General features: G+C 48.3%; 1 protein-coding gene and 1 long non-coding RNA gene across 7 annotated transcripts in view; one reads left to right on the top strand and one right to left on the bottom strand.

The window, feature by feature from the left end:
• Positions 1 to 18,946, top strand: part of LOC147573391 (uncharacterized) — a 46,321-nt gene that overhangs the window by 9,646 nt on the left and 17,729 nt on the right. Inside the window, exons 4-9 of one of the 5 annotated variants that reach the window (XR_015244711.1) lie at positions 2,253 to 2,378; positions 2,473 to 2,717; positions 9,391 to 9,496; positions 10,419 to 10,627; positions 12,815 to 12,962; positions 13,701 to 14,433. This is a non-coding gene — a long non-coding RNA (uncharacterized LOC147573391). Of the gene's footprint in view, positions 1 to 2,252; positions 2,379 to 2,472; positions 2,718 to 9,390; positions 9,497 to 10,418; positions 10,628 to 12,814; positions 12,963 to 13,700; positions 14,434 to 17,407; positions 18,228 to 18,946 lie in introns of those variants that run through there. The other 4 variants (XR_015244712.1, XR_015244710.1, XR_015244708.1 and 1 more) reach the window with 4 other exon arrangements.
• CALB2 (calbindin 2) overlaps positions 9,332 to 18,946 on the bottom strand; it is a 29,109-nt gene continuing 19,494 nt past the window's right edge. The window contains exons 5-11 of one of the 2 annotated variants that reach the window (XM_086688960.1): positions 16,676 to 16,732; positions 16,017 to 16,094; positions 15,477 to 15,532; positions 15,128 to 15,167; positions 14,342 to 14,395; positions 13,680 to 13,751; positions 9,332 to 10,030 (exon numbers count right to left, since the gene is read on the bottom strand). In XM_086688960.1, coding sequence (XP_086545086.1) covers positions 9,914 to 10,030; positions 13,680 to 13,751; positions 14,342 to 14,395; positions 15,128 to 15,167; positions 15,477 to 15,532; positions 16,017 to 16,094; positions 16,676 to 16,732 — 474 coding nt within the window. In that variant the 3' untranslated portion in view covers positions 9,332 to 9,913. The remainder of the gene's footprint in view (positions 10,031 to 13,679; positions 13,752 to 14,341; positions 14,396 to 15,127; positions 15,168 to 15,476; positions 15,533 to 16,016; positions 16,095 to 16,675; positions 16,733 to 18,946) is intronic. The other variant, XM_086688961.1, reaches the window with a different exon arrangement.

Raw genomic sequence — 18,946 nt, 5'->3', positions numbered from 1 at the left:
CTTTGGTACATACATGTCTGTGGCCCTGAACTTGGGGATCATTCTGTGCCTCCCGAAGAACTTTGTTCTCTCAGTCTTTGGCCCTCCAGTCAGGATTCTTTGTGTCTCTGCTGGGTTCCTTTTTCCTAACCCCCACCACCTCCCCAAATGGGCACCATGGCACTCTAGCTTATGCATGTCAAAAATGCCCACTGAACAGGATGACATATGCTTCCTGCACCTTCCCTCCCTCCCCCAGCCCTCCCACCCTCATCCCTGCAACTGAACAAACTATTTGGTCAGTGTGGGTGGTCTGAACATAATAAAGATGGTTGCATTGCTCCTGAGTGATCTACCAACCTCCACTGGCCTTCCCTGTCCTAGGCCACCCATGCTCCTTTGTTCCTTTACCATGCCTGGATTTGCTGGAGAAAATCCTCCAGGTGCGGCATCTCCGGGAAGGGAGATGGTGCCGGGAGCCTGTGAGAGGGTCTGTCTCTCTGTGGTGTCCACTCTGTCCTGGGCAGCTGCCGCTGAGTGGGAGAGCCCACAGGTGTTTTCCTTTGGGTGGGGGGTGTGGGAGCACTCCTCAGTTCTTGGCAGATCATTATCTGTGGTCTGTGCAAGGTCCTTCTCTTGGTGTTTTAATTCCTTTGGATGAAATTTCCCATGGTCATTCCTCCCTCTCCCAGGATGCTGTCCTTCTGGAATGCTCCATGGGTGTCTTTGGTCTTTTCTTTTTTTGAATGCTCTAACAAAACATCATTGCTATCTTGTGTATAAGCTCGTTTAATTCACATAGATGGTATTGTTATACCATTTCTTATTCTTTTTTTTTGTTTTTCATTCAACCCTATGTTCTAAGATGCGATCTTTCCCTCTCCATGCTTAAAACCTATTGGGATTACCCAAAGAGTTTTTGTTTATGTGGGTTAAAACTATCAATTCTTGCCACATTAGACATTGAGACAGACGTTTGTATTAAATATTTATCGATTCATTTGCAGTAGCAATGGTGAACACATTGCAAATTAACATAATATTTTAACATTATTATGAAAATAGTTTTGATCCTGCAGACTCCTATCCTGTAGTAAAGTGTCAGTTTGTTCCAGAATGTGAAAAAGGGCACTATGGAGGATAAAGTTTGGAAAGTGAATTTCATTTATATTATTTTAAAAATACCTGCATCGGAAAAGAAACTATGAAATATATTGTATTTTAGCAAAGTTTGCTCAGGTTTGATGGGCTTGCCTCCGTGATTTACTGATAATTGCCTGCAATATGGAGGGTTATTCTGTGTCTTACCAGGACACTTTTTGGTGCCTTATGTTGAATTTGTCATGTCCTAGAATAGGTGATTTTAAAACACAAAGAACAAAACTCATCACTTATGAACATGCCATATGTATACTTTCCTGTTTATTTTGCTTATTTATTTTACAATCCATATCTTGCACAGGCTTTTTTTTTTTTTAAAGAAAACTAAGATATTATTCACCTTTGAAAAGAGTATTGGTTAGTGGTTTTTATTATTAAGCTGTGCAACCATCCCCACCATCTAATTCTGCCTAATTCCAGGTAGAATTCCTAATTCCCAATTGTTAAGGCCCTAAAGAATCCCCAATTCCTGATATAAGCAGTCACTCCCCCTTACCTCTCACCCCTGCCCCTCCCACCCCCCGCCTCGGCCACCATTAATCTACCTCTGGTCTCAATGGATTTGCCTGTCATGAACATATAATATACATGGAGTCACACGATATGTGGCCTTTTTTTGTCTGGCCTCTTTTACTTAATGTTTTCAAGGTTCATCCATATTGTAGCACATATCAGTACTTCATTGCATTTTGTGGGCAATTAATATCCCATTGTATGGATATAACCGTATTTTGTTTATCCATCAGTTGATGGTCATTAGACTTACTTCCACTCTTTGACTATTATGAATAACGCTGCTGTGAACACTGGGTGCAAGTTTTTGTGTGTCTTCTAATTCTCTTGGATCTGTTTACTTTTAAATGTTACCACTTAATTACATGTGTAACCAAAGGTTTTTTTCTCGGGCACCTGTGATATAGGTTAATCAAGTGTCCAAATCTCTTCTGACAACTCTTTAGATTTTGCCTCACCAAATAATTTAATAAATATACAGGGGTGGCGGGAATGAAAGGGTACTTTCAGGATATCTTTCCAACCTACAGTGATGTTTGAGATGCCCCAGAGGAATCCCGGAGAATCACAAAAGATTTGTTTTTGCTCCTTATTAAAAGAGAGCTGCTGGAAATAATGAGGTTTGTGTGATGTGTTACTGTTGTAAGATTCGCACAGAGGGGTTGTCAGATCAGAAGACCCGTTCCGCCTTCCTGAAGTGAAGCTTACATGGATGCGATGTTAATGTAAGTATTTTAGAAAATGTGCGTGTTTGTGTTTTGTGGGAAGTCCCTGGAGATTTGTCAGTGCCCTCACTGCCCGTATGTTTTTTTCCCTCAGGGGAAGCACCCATCTAAAGTCTCAGGAACGAGTTCTGTGCTGTACCCAGATAGAGATGTCTACTCTCCTCCATTCTGATGATATTGGTGAGAGTAAGAAAGTAGGCACAGCCGAGTCGTCTTTGCCACCTCACAGATGTTGTCGTTTGATGCTTCCCTGAAGGTTCTGCTCTAAGGGGCAGGCTGCAGTTTGTGTTTTCAGTGACAAAGGGCAGTCTACAGCCTCATGATAAAGGACTGTACCAGGTACTCCAAACCTTCTAGCCTTTAAAGAATAGACCCTTGGGTGCAGGCTTCTGAGCTGATGTCACTTGAGCAACTCTCAAGACTGTCCCAGTGGACCAAGTCAGGAATTCCAGGACTCTTTCCATTCCAGAAGCTCTAAGACGGCTTCGTGAAAGCAGACTGCTAATCCAAGATCCAGGGGAGCAAGAGTGAATTACATAGGACTGCACGGAATGATGAGGGAATTTTATTGTGGTTATTTATTTTTTTTTCCTTTTCTTCTTTCTTTCTTTCTTTTTTTTTTTTTAATTTTTTTTCAATGTTTTTTATTTATTTTTGGGACAGAGAGAGACAGAGCATGAACGGGGGAGGGGCAGAGAGACAGGGAGACACAGAATCGGAAACAGGCTCCAGGCTCCGAGCCATCAGCCCAGAGCCTGACGTGGGGCTCGAACTCACGGACCGCGAGATCGTGACCTGGCTGAAGTCGGACGCTTAACCGACTGCGCCACCCAGGCGCCTCTTTCTTTCTTTCTTTCTTTCTTTCTTTCTTTCTTTCTTTCTTTCTTTCTTTCTTTCTTTCTTTCTTCTTTCTTTCTCTTTCTTTCCTTCCTTCCTTCCTTCCTTCCTTCCTTCCTTCCTTCCTTCCTTCCTTCCTTCCTTCCTTAATATGAAATTTATTGTCTAATTGGTTTCCATACAACACCCAGTGCTCATCCCAACAGGTGCCCTCCTCAATACCCGTCACCCACCCTCCCTCCCTCCCACCCCCCATCAACACTCAGTTTGTTCTCAGTTTTTAAGAGTCTCTTATGTTTTGGCTCCCTCCCTCTCTAATCTCTTTTTTTTTTTCCTTCCCCTCCCTCATGGTCTTCCGTTAAGTTTCTCAGGATCCACATAAGAGTGAAATCATACGGTATCTGTCTTTTTCTGTATGGCTTATTTCACTTAGCATCACACTCTCCAGTTCCATCCACGTTGCTACAAAGGGCCAGATTTCATTCTTTCTCATTGCCATGTAGTATTCCATTGTGTATATAAATCTTATTGTGGTTATTTAAATGATTGGTACTATTTTATTGCTCTATTTTCTGGTTCTCTGAGGAAGCCTTTTCTCTTCCTCGGCTCCCTGGACCCCCCGCAATTTAGTAGACTCTGCTTTTGTAAACAGAAATAAGGCATTTAAAATGGTACTCGGTTTTCACTGGTGTGTAATGGTTTTCATTTGCATTTCCCTGAGGGCCGGCGATGTCCCTCTTTTACTTATTTTTTTATGGCTATTATAAACATTTATTGGAAGTTTGATCTTCTGGCATGAGCTTCCATCCAGGTGCCTTTTAACTGGATTGCTGCTCTCATAAATGCCCTCTAAATCTTCAGGTTGGATATCAGTCTTCTGTGTGTGTGTATATTGGCCACTCATGTGCACTCCTTAGCATCTTCCCTGCCTCTGCCAGGGGATCCATGTGTCTGTTGGGTCACCTCCTCCGCCAGGGCAGACAGATCTGTTCCCTTGAGGGGTCGGCCACATTTGGAGGATTCACATCTCTGAAGGAGGAGGCAGTGCACCAGGTGCACCTTCCCAAATTCAGAACCAATTGAGTCCCTGTGAATCCTGGGGCAGCCACAGAACTCCCAGCTGGAGGCAGAGCAAGCTTCTGGCCCTTCAGCCCTAGCCACCACAGTAGACAGGATCCCATAGCTGCCATGTAGAGATATTATGGCACCAGGCACTGTGCCTGGTGTGTGTGTGCAACTAGGATTATCCAGGAAGATCCATTCTTGCCCACAGTTCATCATGTGATGGGAACACAGATACTAATGAGGAGGTGGACTGGGCCTTTGCCCGTGTAATCACTGCTGCAACCAGTTACCATGGACTTGGTGCCTTAAAACTACACATGCTATCTTATGGCTCTGGAGGTCAAAAGTCTGAAATGGGCTAAAATCCAAGTATCATGGACTTCTGCAGCCTCCAAGGGAGAATCTGTTTTCCTGCTTTTCCTGGTTTTTGGATGCCTCCTGCTTCTACCTTGAAAGCCAGCAATGGCTGGCTGAGTCTTTCTCATATTGCATTACTCTGACTTCTGCCTCCCTCTTTCGCATCTAAGGACCCTTGTGATTACTTCGGGCCTACTGGGGTAATGTCCCTAAAGTGAGCTGATTAGCAGCACTAATTCCTTCTACCACCTCAATTCCCCTTTGCCAAGTAAGATAATGTATTGACTAAGTCCGGACATCTTTGGGGGAGCCATAATTCTGGGGAGTTGAGGGGTCCTAGGTGGGGAAGCTGGAAGGAATGGTGCCCCTAGGTGTGTGGGTTGAGCAGGCCTGGGCAGGACCCATGCAGGATGAGCTTGCCCGCCCTCAGGGGCTCCTGCTCTGGCCGGGGGAACAGCTGGAACACATACCAGGTCAGGTGCTCCTGGTGCCCTGGGGAAAAGATACTGCCAGGGAGGAGCTATGGAGTGCTGGGGTGCCGTGGGGTACAGGTTAATCGGAGTAGGCCTCTCTGAGGAGGTGACATTTGATGGAGACTAGAAGGAGAAGAGGAAGTGAGGAGTCACAGAGCAGCCTGGGGAAGTGAGGCATCAGGGCCCCTCTGGAGCTTGTCCTGTCTGGCCCTTGAGCTTTATTTCTCACTTCTCTCTCTGCTTCAGCTCTCCATGCTTCCCCCAGATGAGCCTGGCTACCTTGGGCTTTGGTACCATCCTTTATGCTTTTTTGTTTTTGTTTTTTTTCCCTGGTAGGAATTCTCACCTGGGAATTCCCACCCCCCCTGCACCCCCCACCGCCAGTCTAAGCTAAGGGCCTCTTTGGTTGCCTTCCCCGGATCCACTGCCTACCACGCTGAGTTGGCAGCTTCCTCACCTCACAGGCCCAGGCATCTTTAAGCTCTCACCAGGGCAGCCAGGGACTGTCCTCCTCACTACTGTGTCTCCAGCATCCAGCATCCATCTCACGATAGTTATTGAACACCCAGCACTGTGAACGTGCTGTCTGTTTTCTGTTGGTATCTCACCGCCTGTCCCATATCCTAATTCCTCCGCACCCTTCCCCCAACCTGTTCCTCTTCCACCTGGGTTCCTGGCATCTGTCAGCAATGCATCCAGTTACTCAAGCCAGCAGCCTCGGGGTCATTCTTGACTTGTTTCTCTCTCGTAGTACTTACCCAGCCCTCAGCAAGACCCTTTGTTTTAGCCTCAGAGGCAGGTTGGGATCTGATACTTAATTCCACACCCACGCCCACTTCCGTCCAAGTCATCAGCATTTCTCAGCCGCACTACTGAATCCTCCTAAATGGTGCCTCTGCTTTTCCTCTTGCCTCCTATAGTTTAGTGTTCATAGAGGAGCCAGACTGACCTTTAAAATAAATTATGGGGGGCGCCTGGGTGGCGCAGTCGGTTAAGCGTCCGACTTCAGCCAGGTCACGATCTCGCGGTCCGTGAGTTCGAGCCCCGCGTCAGGCTCTGGGCTGATGGCTCAGAGCCTGGAGACTGTTTCCAATTCTGTGTCTCCCTCTCTCTCTGCCCCTCCCCCGTTCATGCTCTGTCTCTCTCTGTCCCAAAAATAAATAAACGTTGAAAAAAAAATTTGAAAATAAAATAAATTATGGAACTTCTCTGATGTAGCCCCCGATGTCTTCCCTTCCCATGATAAGATCAAGTCCTTTTTATCATGGTTTCCTGACACAGCACCTGACCTGGTCTTGCCTATTTCCCCACCTCATCTGTTCACCCCTGACCTTCATTCTGCTCCGGCCTCAGGGAACTTCTTTCTAAGTGTGCGAGGAACTCTTCTACTTCAGGGCCTTTGCATTTGCTGTTTCCTCAGTCTGGACTCTCTTAAGATGGCAGCAAGTTTCACTTCCTTACTTCAGTCTCTGCTTGAATACCACCTTTTCAGAGAACTTAAAATGGCACTTCTGCCTTTTCTGTCCCTTTCCCTTGTTGAAGTTTTTCTTGAGAGTACTTATCCCTACTTTACATTTTGATACCTTTATGTTTTTTTTTTTTTTTTTAATTTTTTTTTTTCAACGTTTATTTATTTTTGGGACAGAGAGAGACAGAGCATGAACGGGGGAGGGGCAGAGAGAGAGGGAGACACAGAATCGGAAACAGGCTCCAGGCTCCGAGCCATCAGCCCAGAGCCCGACGCGGGGCTCGAACTCACGGACCGCGAGATCGTGACCTGGCTGAAGTCGGACGCTTAACCGACTGCGCCACCCAGGCACCCCGATACCTTTATGTTTATTGTGTTTCACCTGAGAGGATAAGCTCCCATGGAAATACTTAGTAAATACTTGTTATTGAAAGAAGAAAATGGAGCAAATAAATGCAAGGTGCCGATGTGAGTGGCACCCAAGCTAAACAGTGGGAAGCCAGGGAGGGATTCCCAGGCGAAGGGACAGTTACTCCGTTACTGCTGCCAATCAGGTTTGTGGGCCATACAGTCAAGGTGGCTGTGGGATCACATGTTCCCTGAGCTGTCAGAGAGCCACAGCCTCTCAGTGCCACCAGACCTATCTCCCACATCTTTGTCTTCTTGTTGTCTCCCCATGCAAGTGTGGTGGAAAGTAGCTGTCAGGAAAATGTTATTAGCACTTTCCTGGAGAGGAGAACTGCAGTGGTCCAAACCCTAAAAGCTTCTTCCCAGTGACCTGGCATCTTGTGGGTTTGACCAGCCTGCTCTGGGAACCACTTCGTGTTGGCCCTTCCAGCTCACTGAGTTCAGGTTGTGAGTCCTGCCCTCTGCCTCTGGACTTGCTGGGTGGACTTGGTGCCCCTGGGCATTTTCCTTCTCTTAGTAGACATTTCTGCTGACCTTGTATTAGGAGCCAGGGAGTTGATGGAGTCAGCTGGAGAAACACGGGTCAAGGGAAATGTGGGCCTGCGGTGCGCCTGGGAGAACAGGGGAATGTAGGCGCTCCCTCCAAAATGTGGTTACGTGGGTTTGTTCCAAAGGGAACTGTGTGTGATGACAGAATGCGCCCCGGAGACAAATGCCTTCAAGGTTGAAGTCTGTGTATCTATCAGCCTCTTGCAGGCCTGGGAAGCCCCTATCTGGAATGGGAAATTCCACTCAGCCAGTGAGGGGCTGGGCCGGGTTCTTCCTCCCAGGGAGGAGTCCTGTTGGGAGCACGCTGGCCCCTGATGCATCTGCCAGTCAGGCAGCCATGGGTCTGGAGCTGATGGGAGAGAAAGAAGCTGTGGAGGGAAATTGCGATGCCACCCCACACTCCCTGTTGGGGATCACTCAGTGCAGACTCCCAACACAGAAGAGTCATGACCTCATTCATGATGGCACCCCCCATGGCACCCACTGTCATGGCCTCGGCCTCCTTCTCCTCCTTCCCTCTGTCCTTGATCAACGGGTATCTGTGTTCAGAATCAACTAACCAGCCTGGTTAGGTCTCCTGGAGAGCGTGAGCTTCCCCTTCGGCTGAGCAGAAAGCGGGCCTGGGAGAGGGGACTCCAGCAAACCCCATCTAAGAGCTGCAAGCTAGGGTCCCAAACCATGACAGCTGCTCCTCCCCCTCTTGTCTGGGATGCTCGGAGGGAAAGCACAGGCAAGTGGAGCAGCTGTGAGACTGCATCCTACAGAGATGCACCTGGTGGGCAGGAAGTGCCCTTGTCTGATGCCTACGGAGGGCAGGGAAATCGGAATCCACAAGTGTAGCAGGGCCTCATGGGAACTGCTAGCTGGCCCACCTGCCCTGCAATCTTTGTTTCTGTTTTGTATTCTATTCCTTCTTTCCTGTGTTTTTCTCTGCACGTGTTCTCCACTGCTCTCTGGCCGACTCCCTGTCCTAGTCGCTGGGTTCTACTCTCTCCAGCATTAGTTCGGGCTTGGTTTGGGATTGCCACCTCTTGCCTCCAAAGCTGTATCATCACCTAGCTTCAATGCCACACACTCTGATGGCCCTGGATGTCCACCTTGGGTCCCAGGAGACACTAACTGGCCCAGTCAGCTGAGGGTAGGTGGACGGAGGTCAGGTGACCTCCTGGGCTGTATCATGCAGGTGGGGAACAGGATGGGCTCCCTCAGGGGAGGGTGTGGCTGTGAAAGAAATGAGGCTTCTTTATGATCCCCGTATAGCCCTCCCTGCCCCCACCTCGGTGGTATACTGCCTCAGTCAAGTTGGTGACCAAGTGCCTAGCCACGTTGGTATACAACGTGGGAGTTGTATCACCCTGAACAAGTTAATGTCTCAGCTCCAGGTTCTACTTCTGAAAATGGGATCCATCCCATAGGATTGCTGCGGCATTACATGAAGTAATGTCCAAATGCATCCTGTAGACAGTGAATGACAGCATTTCAAAAAATTAGTTCTCTATTTTAGGATCTTAGCTCTGTAGATCCATGTGAGGCATCAGATGAGTTGTGGGGTAAATTACACTTTGAGGAGGAGTGGTTCAATGTGGGGGGTCCAGAACTCCTGGTTGGAGGTACCCCTGCTGGGGGTGGGGGGCTACCTGGTCCCACTGTTGCCACACCCAGTTGGTGCCCCTACTGGAAGGAATGTGGATCCAATCTGTGGGATCCATCTCCAGACTCTGCCCTGCACTGGCTCCCTCTTGGTCAGTAAGCGCTGCTAACTGTAGACAGAAGTCAACCACTTGACCAGAACTGGGTGAGCTTCCACACAGAACGCTTCCCTTTATTGTCTGTAAACTCTTCTTTGGTAAACAAGGAGACAAGGAACCCACAGAGAAAAGGAGCACGCTGAGTCAAGAGGACAAAGGGCCGGCACCCTCCACGAACAGGGACTTCGAGAAGACAGCTATGCCTTTAGCAAGGTGGTGGATGGAACTTGGGAGTTTGGGTGGGTGGTGGCATGGGAAGGAGGGGAGCAGAGCGGGAGGGAAGGGTCCACTCCGTGGGACACAGAAGCCTAAATCGTACAGCGGAGGAGCTCATGCATCGCAGCGGAGAGGGGCAGGGAAGCTCCGCCCATGCCCCGCCCACCTCCCATGCGGTTGGTGCCCTACTGCAGGCTGAGCAGTTTGCCGGGTCAGGTCAGGGGGAGGGTGGAGGGGGCTCCGGAAGGCCCGTCAGCAACCCTCCCTCCGTCTCTCCTTTTCTGCTCTGCGGGCTGGTGTGTGCAGGTTGCAGGGGCGGAGGAGGGGCGCTCACGATCTCTGGGTCCGGGTAGAAGTGGCAGGGCAGCCGGGGCAGGGTTTGGGGACGGTGGAGAAGCAGCCCCTGGCCCCCCTTTACATGGGGGGCTCGCTGCAGAGGACAATCTCCAGGTCCTTGCGGTAGAGCTTCCCCGCCTCAGCCAAGGACATGACGCTCTTTCTGTAGTTGGTGAGCTGTTGGATATTCATTTCCTAGGAGACAGAAGGAATGAGTAAGCCCCTCACTGGACGGCTCCACCAGAACGTCTCACCTGCTCACTCGCAAACACTTGGGCCACAGCCTTTCTCTTCAGCAAAGCATGGGCTTTGGAGTCAGAAAGCTCTGGTTCAACTCTCACTTGCTGCATTGCTTTGGGGAGAGTATTGAACCTTTCTGAGTCTCAGCTCAGCTGCCTCATCTGTAAGATGGGTACACGAACCACAGTGTCTGCCTCATTGAGGTGTTAGGATGGTTAGCGGAGGGAATGGGCGTGAACACATAGCACAGCACCTGACATAGAGCATGCACCCCAAATCGGTAGCTATTGTGATGGCAGCCATTATCTCTGCATAATTTGAATCCGGTCCTTTACTTAACTAGGCCTCCAGTCCCTCCGTCTGGGTCCTTGCATGTGAGGAAGAGAATGCTGGGAAAGTGCCCTGGTCTTGTCTGCAGGCCCCATGGACCATCCTTTCCTAAACCTCACCCATTTAAACAAGGAATTCTAACTCCTGCCTCCTCCAGCAGCAAAGCTCACCTCCTACTTCTTGTTCACTGGCTTCTGTGACCTTCAGGGCCCACTAAGACAGGTGACCCACAGACATATGTCCATTGTCTCAGGTAAAATAGAGGCCAACATTAAACAGAACATTAATACCTGATATGCCTTGTGTTGAATACCTACTTTACAGTAATTGATTTGAACACAAATAACCATTAGGTCTGAAATATAGCAAGGTCATCCATGGCTTATACTATCTTTTTCTTTTCCTTTCTCCCTGGCTTAGACACACCCTCCCTCCTACTCCCCCCCCCCCACCTTTTTTTAATCTTGAAAATGTTGGCAGATTTTTTCTTTTCTTTTCTTTCTTTCTTTTTTTTTTTTTTTTTTTTTACATACCTCCCCTTTCAGGCTGACGGTCTTTATCCCTATTCAACTAATGAGAAACCTGAGTATAAAGACTAAGGTATTTGCTAAAGGGCTGGACCAACTCTACAGCGATAAATATCCTCAGTCTCCTGGGTTCCAAGGTCTATCTAATATTTACCTGGCTCACCTGTGCTCAGTCACCTCTTTTTTTGGTGCTCAAAGGTCAGTCTTTTGTCATTGGTTTTCAGGACATCCCCTTATGTGACCGGTTCTTGGTTTTGTGCCACTACCCACCCCAAGGGCCCTTTGTGAGCGTCTCTAGCTTTGGGAAGCATCTTCCCTCAAGTTGTGAAGTCCGTGGAAATATTACCTAGTTCATAATACTACCTACCATTCAAATTAGGAGCCAAGGAAGGAACCCCATATATCAACCTGGAGCTCGAGACCCCTCCTCCCCTCCCCCTGCCCCACTGCCGATTCAATGTGGCATCAAGAATCTTAGCAGCGTGAAGGGACGGGGCTGCACAGTTTCCAGGTCTAGAAGTTCTGCTTGGAGCCGAGGACGGCTTTAGCGAGCTGCAGTTGTCTCAGGAGTGGTGAGAAATACTGAGGTTGGGTCTCACCAGTCTGTTCCTCAGGAACATCAAACAGCATCTGCTCAGAAACCGTATCTCAGTCCTGCACCATCAAAAGGGAATGTGAGTCTGCCAGGTGGGTTCACAAGAACGGCCTCTCCCTTCCCAGCTCAGGTGCTGCTGTTTACGGTCCTGGGGCTCTATGGACTCATCCTGTCCAGCCCCGGGGGCCACGTCTTGAGCTTTGTACAGGTAGCAGGCTCCCAGGTAAACAAATGTATTGATATCTTTGTTCTCTAACCTTCAGGGGTGCTTCCTAAACCCAACCCCTGACTCTGTTTTTGTTTCCCCACCTCAAGTGAACCTGTGCAGCCATCTCAGCTGTATTTTGTGGTAATTAAGAAAGAGCCTACTTAGGTCACTTTCAAGATTTAATGCTTGGCCTCAGGGCTGATCACCCTCAGGTGTCCAGCAGGGCCATATGGAGAATAATTATGCCTCATTAATACAATTACAGTTAAAGATATTTCCCATTAGGATGCCCAACATTCCTTGGACACATAAGGGTGCATAAATAATTTTCTTCTAGAATTTGATGCCAGGAAAAAGTCTGCTGAGTTCAAACACCTGGTGAATATGTCCTTCTTCCTAAGTAGTATTTGTTTATAATTTATTGTCTGCCTCTTTCAAAAAGCACCTGAAGATAACAAAAACAAAATAGATATAGGGTGAAAGGAATGAAGAATGATATTCAGGACAAAGATGAAGAAGTCAGAAAGCAATTGGAAGGGGAGACAGACTCAGAGGCTGCGATGAATTTTTTTTCCCCCTGAAATTGAGCAGTAAATTTAGTTCTTGCCTGGCAGCAGAGGCAGTTAGACACCACAAGAAATTATAGAGTGTTCATCTAATTAAAGAAAACCGCAAAACTATTTGCTCAGAGAAAGGCGTTTTCCTGGAGGTGAAGGAAAATGGCTACAAAAAGAGCTGCTGGATCCTGGTCCACCTGCCGCCCCGCCCCCTCCCTGCTCCCCAGGCACCTGGATGAGCCCGTGGAGGGCCACGTGGGGTCTGTCCCTGGCAGCAAAGTAATAGTTGTCCACCTTTTCTTTGAGCAACAAATGCTTCTGTGGCTCCTATGAGCCTCTTGCTCAGCCCCAGACTCTGCAGTTAATTGATTTGGAATATCTTCACCTCCCACTGGACCCTTCTATCTCAAATCTCTCCTTGTGCAAAAAGACTTTTCTGATGGCAATTTGGCTGACACTCCATGAGCTGTGCTAGTCAGGCTGCCAGTGCCCCATCATAGCATCATTCAAAACTGCCAACAGGTGGAAACAACCCAAGTGGCTGTTGACGGATGAGCAGAAAAAAAGATGGTATAGACACACAATGGAGTATTACTCAGCCTTAAAAAGGAAGGAAATTCCAACACATGCTACAACATGGATGAACCTGGAGGACATTATGCTAAGTGAGGTAAGCCGATCATAGACAAATACTGCATGAGTCCATTTCTAGAAGGCACCAAAAGAAGTAAAATTCGAGACAAAGTGGAATAGTGGGTGCCAGCGGGCAGTGGGGAGCAGGGACTGGGAGGGGAGGGAGGAGCAGAGAGCAGTTGTTTAATGAGGTTGGAGTTTCAGTTTTTCAAGATGCCGAGAGCTCTGGGGGGTGCCTGGGTAGCTCAGTCGGTTAAGTGTCCAACTTCAGCTCAGGTCACGATCTCACAACTCTTGAGTTTGAGCCCCACGTCAGGCTCTGTGCTGACAGCTCAGAGCCTGGAGCCTGCTTCGGATTCTTTCTCTCCCCTCTCTCTGCCCCTCCCCCGCTCATGCTCTGTTTCTCTCTCTGTCAAAAATAAATAAACATTAAAAAAAACTTTTAAAAAAGATGCAGAGAGCCCTGGGCATGGTGGTAGTGATGGTTGCCCAACAATGTGGATTATTTAATACTGCTGAATGGTTATGATGGTAAACTTTGTGTTAAGTCTATTTTATTACATTAAAAAAAAACATAAACCAACCAGCCAATCATCCAACCAGAAAAACAAAACAACAACCCCAAAACTGCCATTGCTTAGTTATGGGTGATCAGAAGAGCAAAATGCACCCCACATTCCTTTTCCACCCTCCCTGAGAAGCCTCTCTCCTGCCCCAGAACCACCTTCCTAGGCCTCCAGACTCCGTTGTTTACCTTCTTGTTTTTCTCATACAGGTCCTTCAGCAGGGCATCCAGCTCATTCTCATCAATGTAGCCACTCCCGTCCTGGTGATGGGGAGCAGAGGAGAGGCAGCACAGAGCTCTAGAACTCAGGCCCCGCCACCCCTGACCTTGCCTCCCCATTCCCTCAACTCTTCCCGGGGGCCTGCAGAGTCTAACCTTCCCTTTACTCTGTGCAGAAGGTGTTCACACCGTGCGGTGCCAGGATGACACCTAACTGCTGACTTTTACCAGTCAAGGCAGGAACAGGACATTTTGGGGCAAATTTGCATTCTGGTGTTTTTCATTTGCATTAAAAATATAAATGAGGTTCAAGAAGCATTTAGCTAACTCCCTGCGATGTCAGGATGAATACAGGGGCTGTTTGAAGTTTATCCCCCACCCTTTGGTTATGAGGGGGCTATAGAGTCACACGGGTGGGGGTAGTAAAGGAAGGGCTGGTGCGTGGTCAGGAGGCCTTCTCACTCCCAACTTCTTAGCAAAACAATCGGCTCCAGTGCACAATTATGACCTGGCACCAAGGGCGCAGTACTGAGCGCCTCCTGATTCCGAAGGACGGGTTGAGCCATTTGGCCAGGGGCTCCCCTGCCGATGGGGCCCCCTGCTTTTCTGTCGCATGCTGTCCTCCCTCTTACCTTGTCGTAAAATGTGAAGATCGCATTGAACTCCTCAGAGGTCAGTTTCATACCCTGTAAGGTCCAATGTATTAAAGAGAGAAGCAAAAGCCCTGGAGAGTGTGTGTGTGCTAGTGAGGGCATGTGTCTTTGTGCACGCGTGTGTGTGCATGTGCATCAGTGAGTGCATTTGTGTGTGCACGTGTACGCGTGCATGTGTATGCATGTGCACAAGTGAGTGAGCACGTGTCTGCATTTGCATGTGTATGTTTGCATGTGCACATGTGCATATGTGCACAAGTGAACGAGCTCGTGTGTCTGTGCATGTGTATGTATGTGTGTGCGCGCATGTGTGCATGAGTGAACGAGCGCATGTTTGTGTTTGCACGTATATGTGGGTATGCACACGTGTGCACATGTATGTGTGCATGCACACACGTGCGTGTGCACTTGTGCACAAGTGAGTGCACGTGTCTGCATGTATATGTGTATGTGTGTACAAGTGAGTGCATTTGTCTGTGTGTGCACGTGTATGTGTGCATGTGAATGAGTGAGCGAGCACATGTGTCTGTGCACACGTATATGCATATGTGTGCATGAGTGAGCAAGTACATGTCTCACTGTGCACCTGTATGTGTGCATGCACACATGTGTATGTGTGCACGAGTGAGCAAGTGCATGTGTCTGAGTGTGCATGTATATATGTGCATGCACATGTGTGTGGAGGGTGGACAGGAGGGTGGCAGAGTGAAGCACACAGGGATGAGGGAAGGGAGGAAGTGAAGAAAAGCAGAGTGGTTCTTTTACCTGAAATTTAAGCAGGAAGTTTTCCTGTACAGGCAACAGTCTGGAAAGAAAGTGTTAGAGCAGAGCTTAGGAGACAGGGTAGAGGCAAGAACAACTTGCACGTGGGGGGATGCAGAAGCAGTGCCTGTACTTCTGGAACCATCTGTGAGCACTTAGGAATTAGTGGCAAGTTCTAAAAAGAGGGAGGCAGACACACTGAGGTACTGACACTCTATCTAGCTTGGTCTTGAGCTTCAGGACCTCTGAACTGTCACTCTCCCTGTTGGTCTTAGAGCCAGGGTGGGTGGCACAGGAATGGTCTGCACAGGTCCTGGTAAAAGTGATCGTGGGGGTGAGGTCAGGCACTTACCGGGACATCTCCGAGAGGCCCAATTTGCCATCCCCGTTCAGGTCAAACATCCGTAGCTGTTTAGGACAGACAGAGGTGCCTGGGTTATTTGCTTTGACCTCTCATGTGGGACCTTCACCTGCCATCCCCTTCTACTGGACAGGAAGGAGGATGGGTGGGGTGGCCTCCTGCCTCTTCTGAGGTCACCTGGAGGTCAGGGACCAGCATGGTCTAAATTGATCACTGCTCCTCCCTTCCCTTCTCGGGGCAAGGGCCACAGAAACACAGCCAGCCAGCACCAAAGGCCCACCCTCCCCAAGCCCATCCTCTCCTGGAGCTGTGGAGGTTGTCATGGAAACAGATGCTCCCAGTCTCCCACTAGCCCAGTGAGGATCTCAGAGAGAGGGTGTGTGGGGCCATGAACTAGCATCCCTTTTGCCAGTTGCCACTGGAGTCCCTTCACCTGGGCCTGGAGACTCAGCCTGAAAACCCAGAATCCCACTGGCTTGGGGCCCCAGTCCTATGCCCCTGGAGGGGTAAGGGACACTTCTGCCCACTTACTATGGTTTGGGTATATTCTTGGAGCTTGGGCTCATCATATGGCCGGTTTGCCTTCTTCAGCAGGTCAGACAGAAATCCCTAGAATACAAAAGGTCTCTTCAGAGCTCCTGACTCATTCAGTAGTTCTTCCCTCATAACTTGTTCAGTTAGTCAACGTTGTTTTCTGAGGTCTACCATTTGTATGGTTTCTATCCTTCATAATCCCCTAATCCCTAATGCTTGTGGAATGACCATGAAGGCCTGGAGGTAGCTCCTGGATGCAACTTCACCCCATAAGATAGGCTTCTCAGGGGGCCCAGGACACAGGGCTAAGCAGTGCCTGGGGATCACTAGTTCCAGAGGAATGTAGGGGTATATGTAGAAGTCAGAAGGCCAATCTGATAGGATTGCCTTGGAGGTGCCTGTCCTGGGCACTGATGTGCAAAGGAGTGTAGTCGGGTTGAACTCCGTGGCCCTGCAGCTCCATGTTACTGATTTCACATGGCTGTCCTGAACATGTTCACCAATTCAGAGCCAGGCTTAAGTGTTCCTAGGCAGAACACGAACCCATGTTCCTCACCCAACGTCTCCTCCCTCCCCAGGTTCCTTATACCTACCACCAACTGTGGCCTCAGTCCCTTTCTCCATGCCTTCCATGCCCTCCCCCAGGCCCATCCTACCTTGAGTTCGTTGGCTTCAATGTAGCCACTTCTGTCTGTGTCATACTTCCGCCAAGCCTGCAATGGGAATGCCAACCCAGTTGCAAAGACCTGTTAGTATCTATAAGCCTCCTTCCAATTTCCTTTAATGGACCGGGCTGGGTCTTGATGTTCAAGAATATTACAGTGGGATGGGGGCATGGAGATGGGCTAGCCCAGTCCCTTTCAAGTCACAGAAGAAATGGGGGAAAGTGTCATGGCCAAGGTCACATAGAGAAGGAAAAAAAAAAAAAAACTGCTCGGACAAGGTCTCCCTACTCTATCTGGCTACAAGCCTGGGTCTCTTTTTGGATCATTTTGTAACTAGGGTTTTGTTTTGTTTTTTTGAATGGTTTATGGTTTTCTAAGGTGCTAACCAAGCAACTTCTAGCACTAACATCTGACGGATCCAATTTTTGCTGTGGGTATATAGCATGTCCTTTCACTGCTCTCAAATCTTCTCATTCTCTGGGTGGTGGACCTCACTGTACCCCCATCAGGTGCACATGGCAGCCATGTCTGCATGAGAGCAGAACTGTAGTACAGTCCGCTTGTTTGGAGTATCCCAAGGCCACTCCCCATCTGTGTGATAAAGCATTCCTTTTTCTGTTTTTAAGGAAACCACCCCTCTCCCTGCTCAATCCAGAGAACCCGTTTCCCCAAATCTTTGATCTATGTTGGTGCCTAATCATATTTCTTATATTTTCTTTCCAGTGGTCTTGCCTTGGCTTTTCCTCTCTTCTCCCTCAGCTCCAGACTGCACACTGGACATCAGTGACACCTGGTTTTATGAGAGTCAGCAAGCACAAATTATTTTGCCAAATTTGGATCTCCTGCCTCCCTTCCCTTTCCCATGCCATCTCTCCCTTTTATTGCCAGGAGTGTGAGTTTATGGATATCCCAGGATCTTTCTTCCATACCAGCAAACAAGGCTGTGTAATTCTCCTGGGATAGTTGTGGATCAGGATATCTGGTAGTTTTCTTTTTATCCTGATTTTTAAAAAAGTTATGAGACACAAGCAAATCCCAACAAAAGGGCAGCCTTATATCAGAGACAACTTGGATAGATGGTATCTGACTGTGGAGTGTCTTTTCTCTGGGGGGAAAAATGCTCTGGTTCCATCAAAATATTCTTTCTCATGCCCAGAAAGCCTGCCTTTGAGAAAGTACTAAGAAATATGTGCAGGTTTACAAGTATGACTTCACCATCCACCTGCATATACTTAGTACGTTAGAATTTAGTTCATCTGAGTCTTGACTGGGAAAAAAGGCAGATACCCCCTAAGTTGCCTAAAAGGAGGGTAACCTGAAGGGACCCTAGTCCTCACTCAGAGCAAAGCATCACTTTGCTTTTTGCTTTTTTTTGGAGAGATCCTCCCACTGGGTCTGACCTCCCTTCCTCCCTGGATCCTCCCCTACCCCCACGCTCTCCACCCCCATGCTCTCGGCTCACTTCTCTCCCCACCAGTACTTTGTGCTCATCCATCAGTGAGTGGGCCATTCTCTTCCCATTCAAGGAAAAGAGTTCAAGAGACCTGGGCTTTGTGAAATCTCAAAGAAATCCTGAGGCATCACTAAAATTAGAAATTACAATGTTGTGCTTAGCAGTGGGACAGAGCTATCTGACAGCACAAGGCTTTCAGAGCGGCAGAGGGACCAATTCATGTTTCCAGCTGATAAAAATGGAGCAAATGAACAACCCAGGGGGGTGGTACTGTGGGATGGTGGGGTCTCAGGAAACTTGGTGGGGGTGTTGGCTCAGCAGTTATACTGTGGATTAAAGGATGAAGACAGATAAGAATATGGAATTATGTCAGCTACACAGAGAGAAGCCACTAATGATTTTGACACACAGAGACAGAGAAAGATATTTTTGCTTCTCTTTAAGCATTTAAGCAAGCTATCATCATCCCCATTTTCCAGATCAGAGGTAGAATAGAAGCCAGTCTTTGGCTGCCTTCCTATCAGAGAAGGAGCCATCAGGCATAACTCTCCCTTTCCTACACAGCAAAATCGACACCCACAAAAGCAGCATTCTTACAAGTATATGCAGACTCCTCACCCCCACCCCCATAGGCAAGAGAAGGGACTAAGAACAAAATCCAGAGTGTCAATTACTAGCTATGGAATCTTGCCATCTTGAAAAAAAAAAAAACACTGGAGAAAATCCTTTAAAGCACCATACAGTGAAATCCATATCTGATGCTTAGGCAAGGTGCCACTTAAAAAATGACTTTTCTGCCCTTAGAATCG

This window comes from Puma concolor, chromosome E2 (genome assembly GCF_028749965.1).
Source record: "Puma concolor isolate L17-30 chromosome E2, mPumCon1.1.hap2, whole genome shotgun sequence".
NCBI lineage: Eukaryota > Metazoa > Chordata > Mammalia > Carnivora > Felidae > Puma > Puma concolor.
Note: the sequence above shows the minus strand (reverse complement) of the source record. Positions and strands in the feature narration are given on the sequence as shown.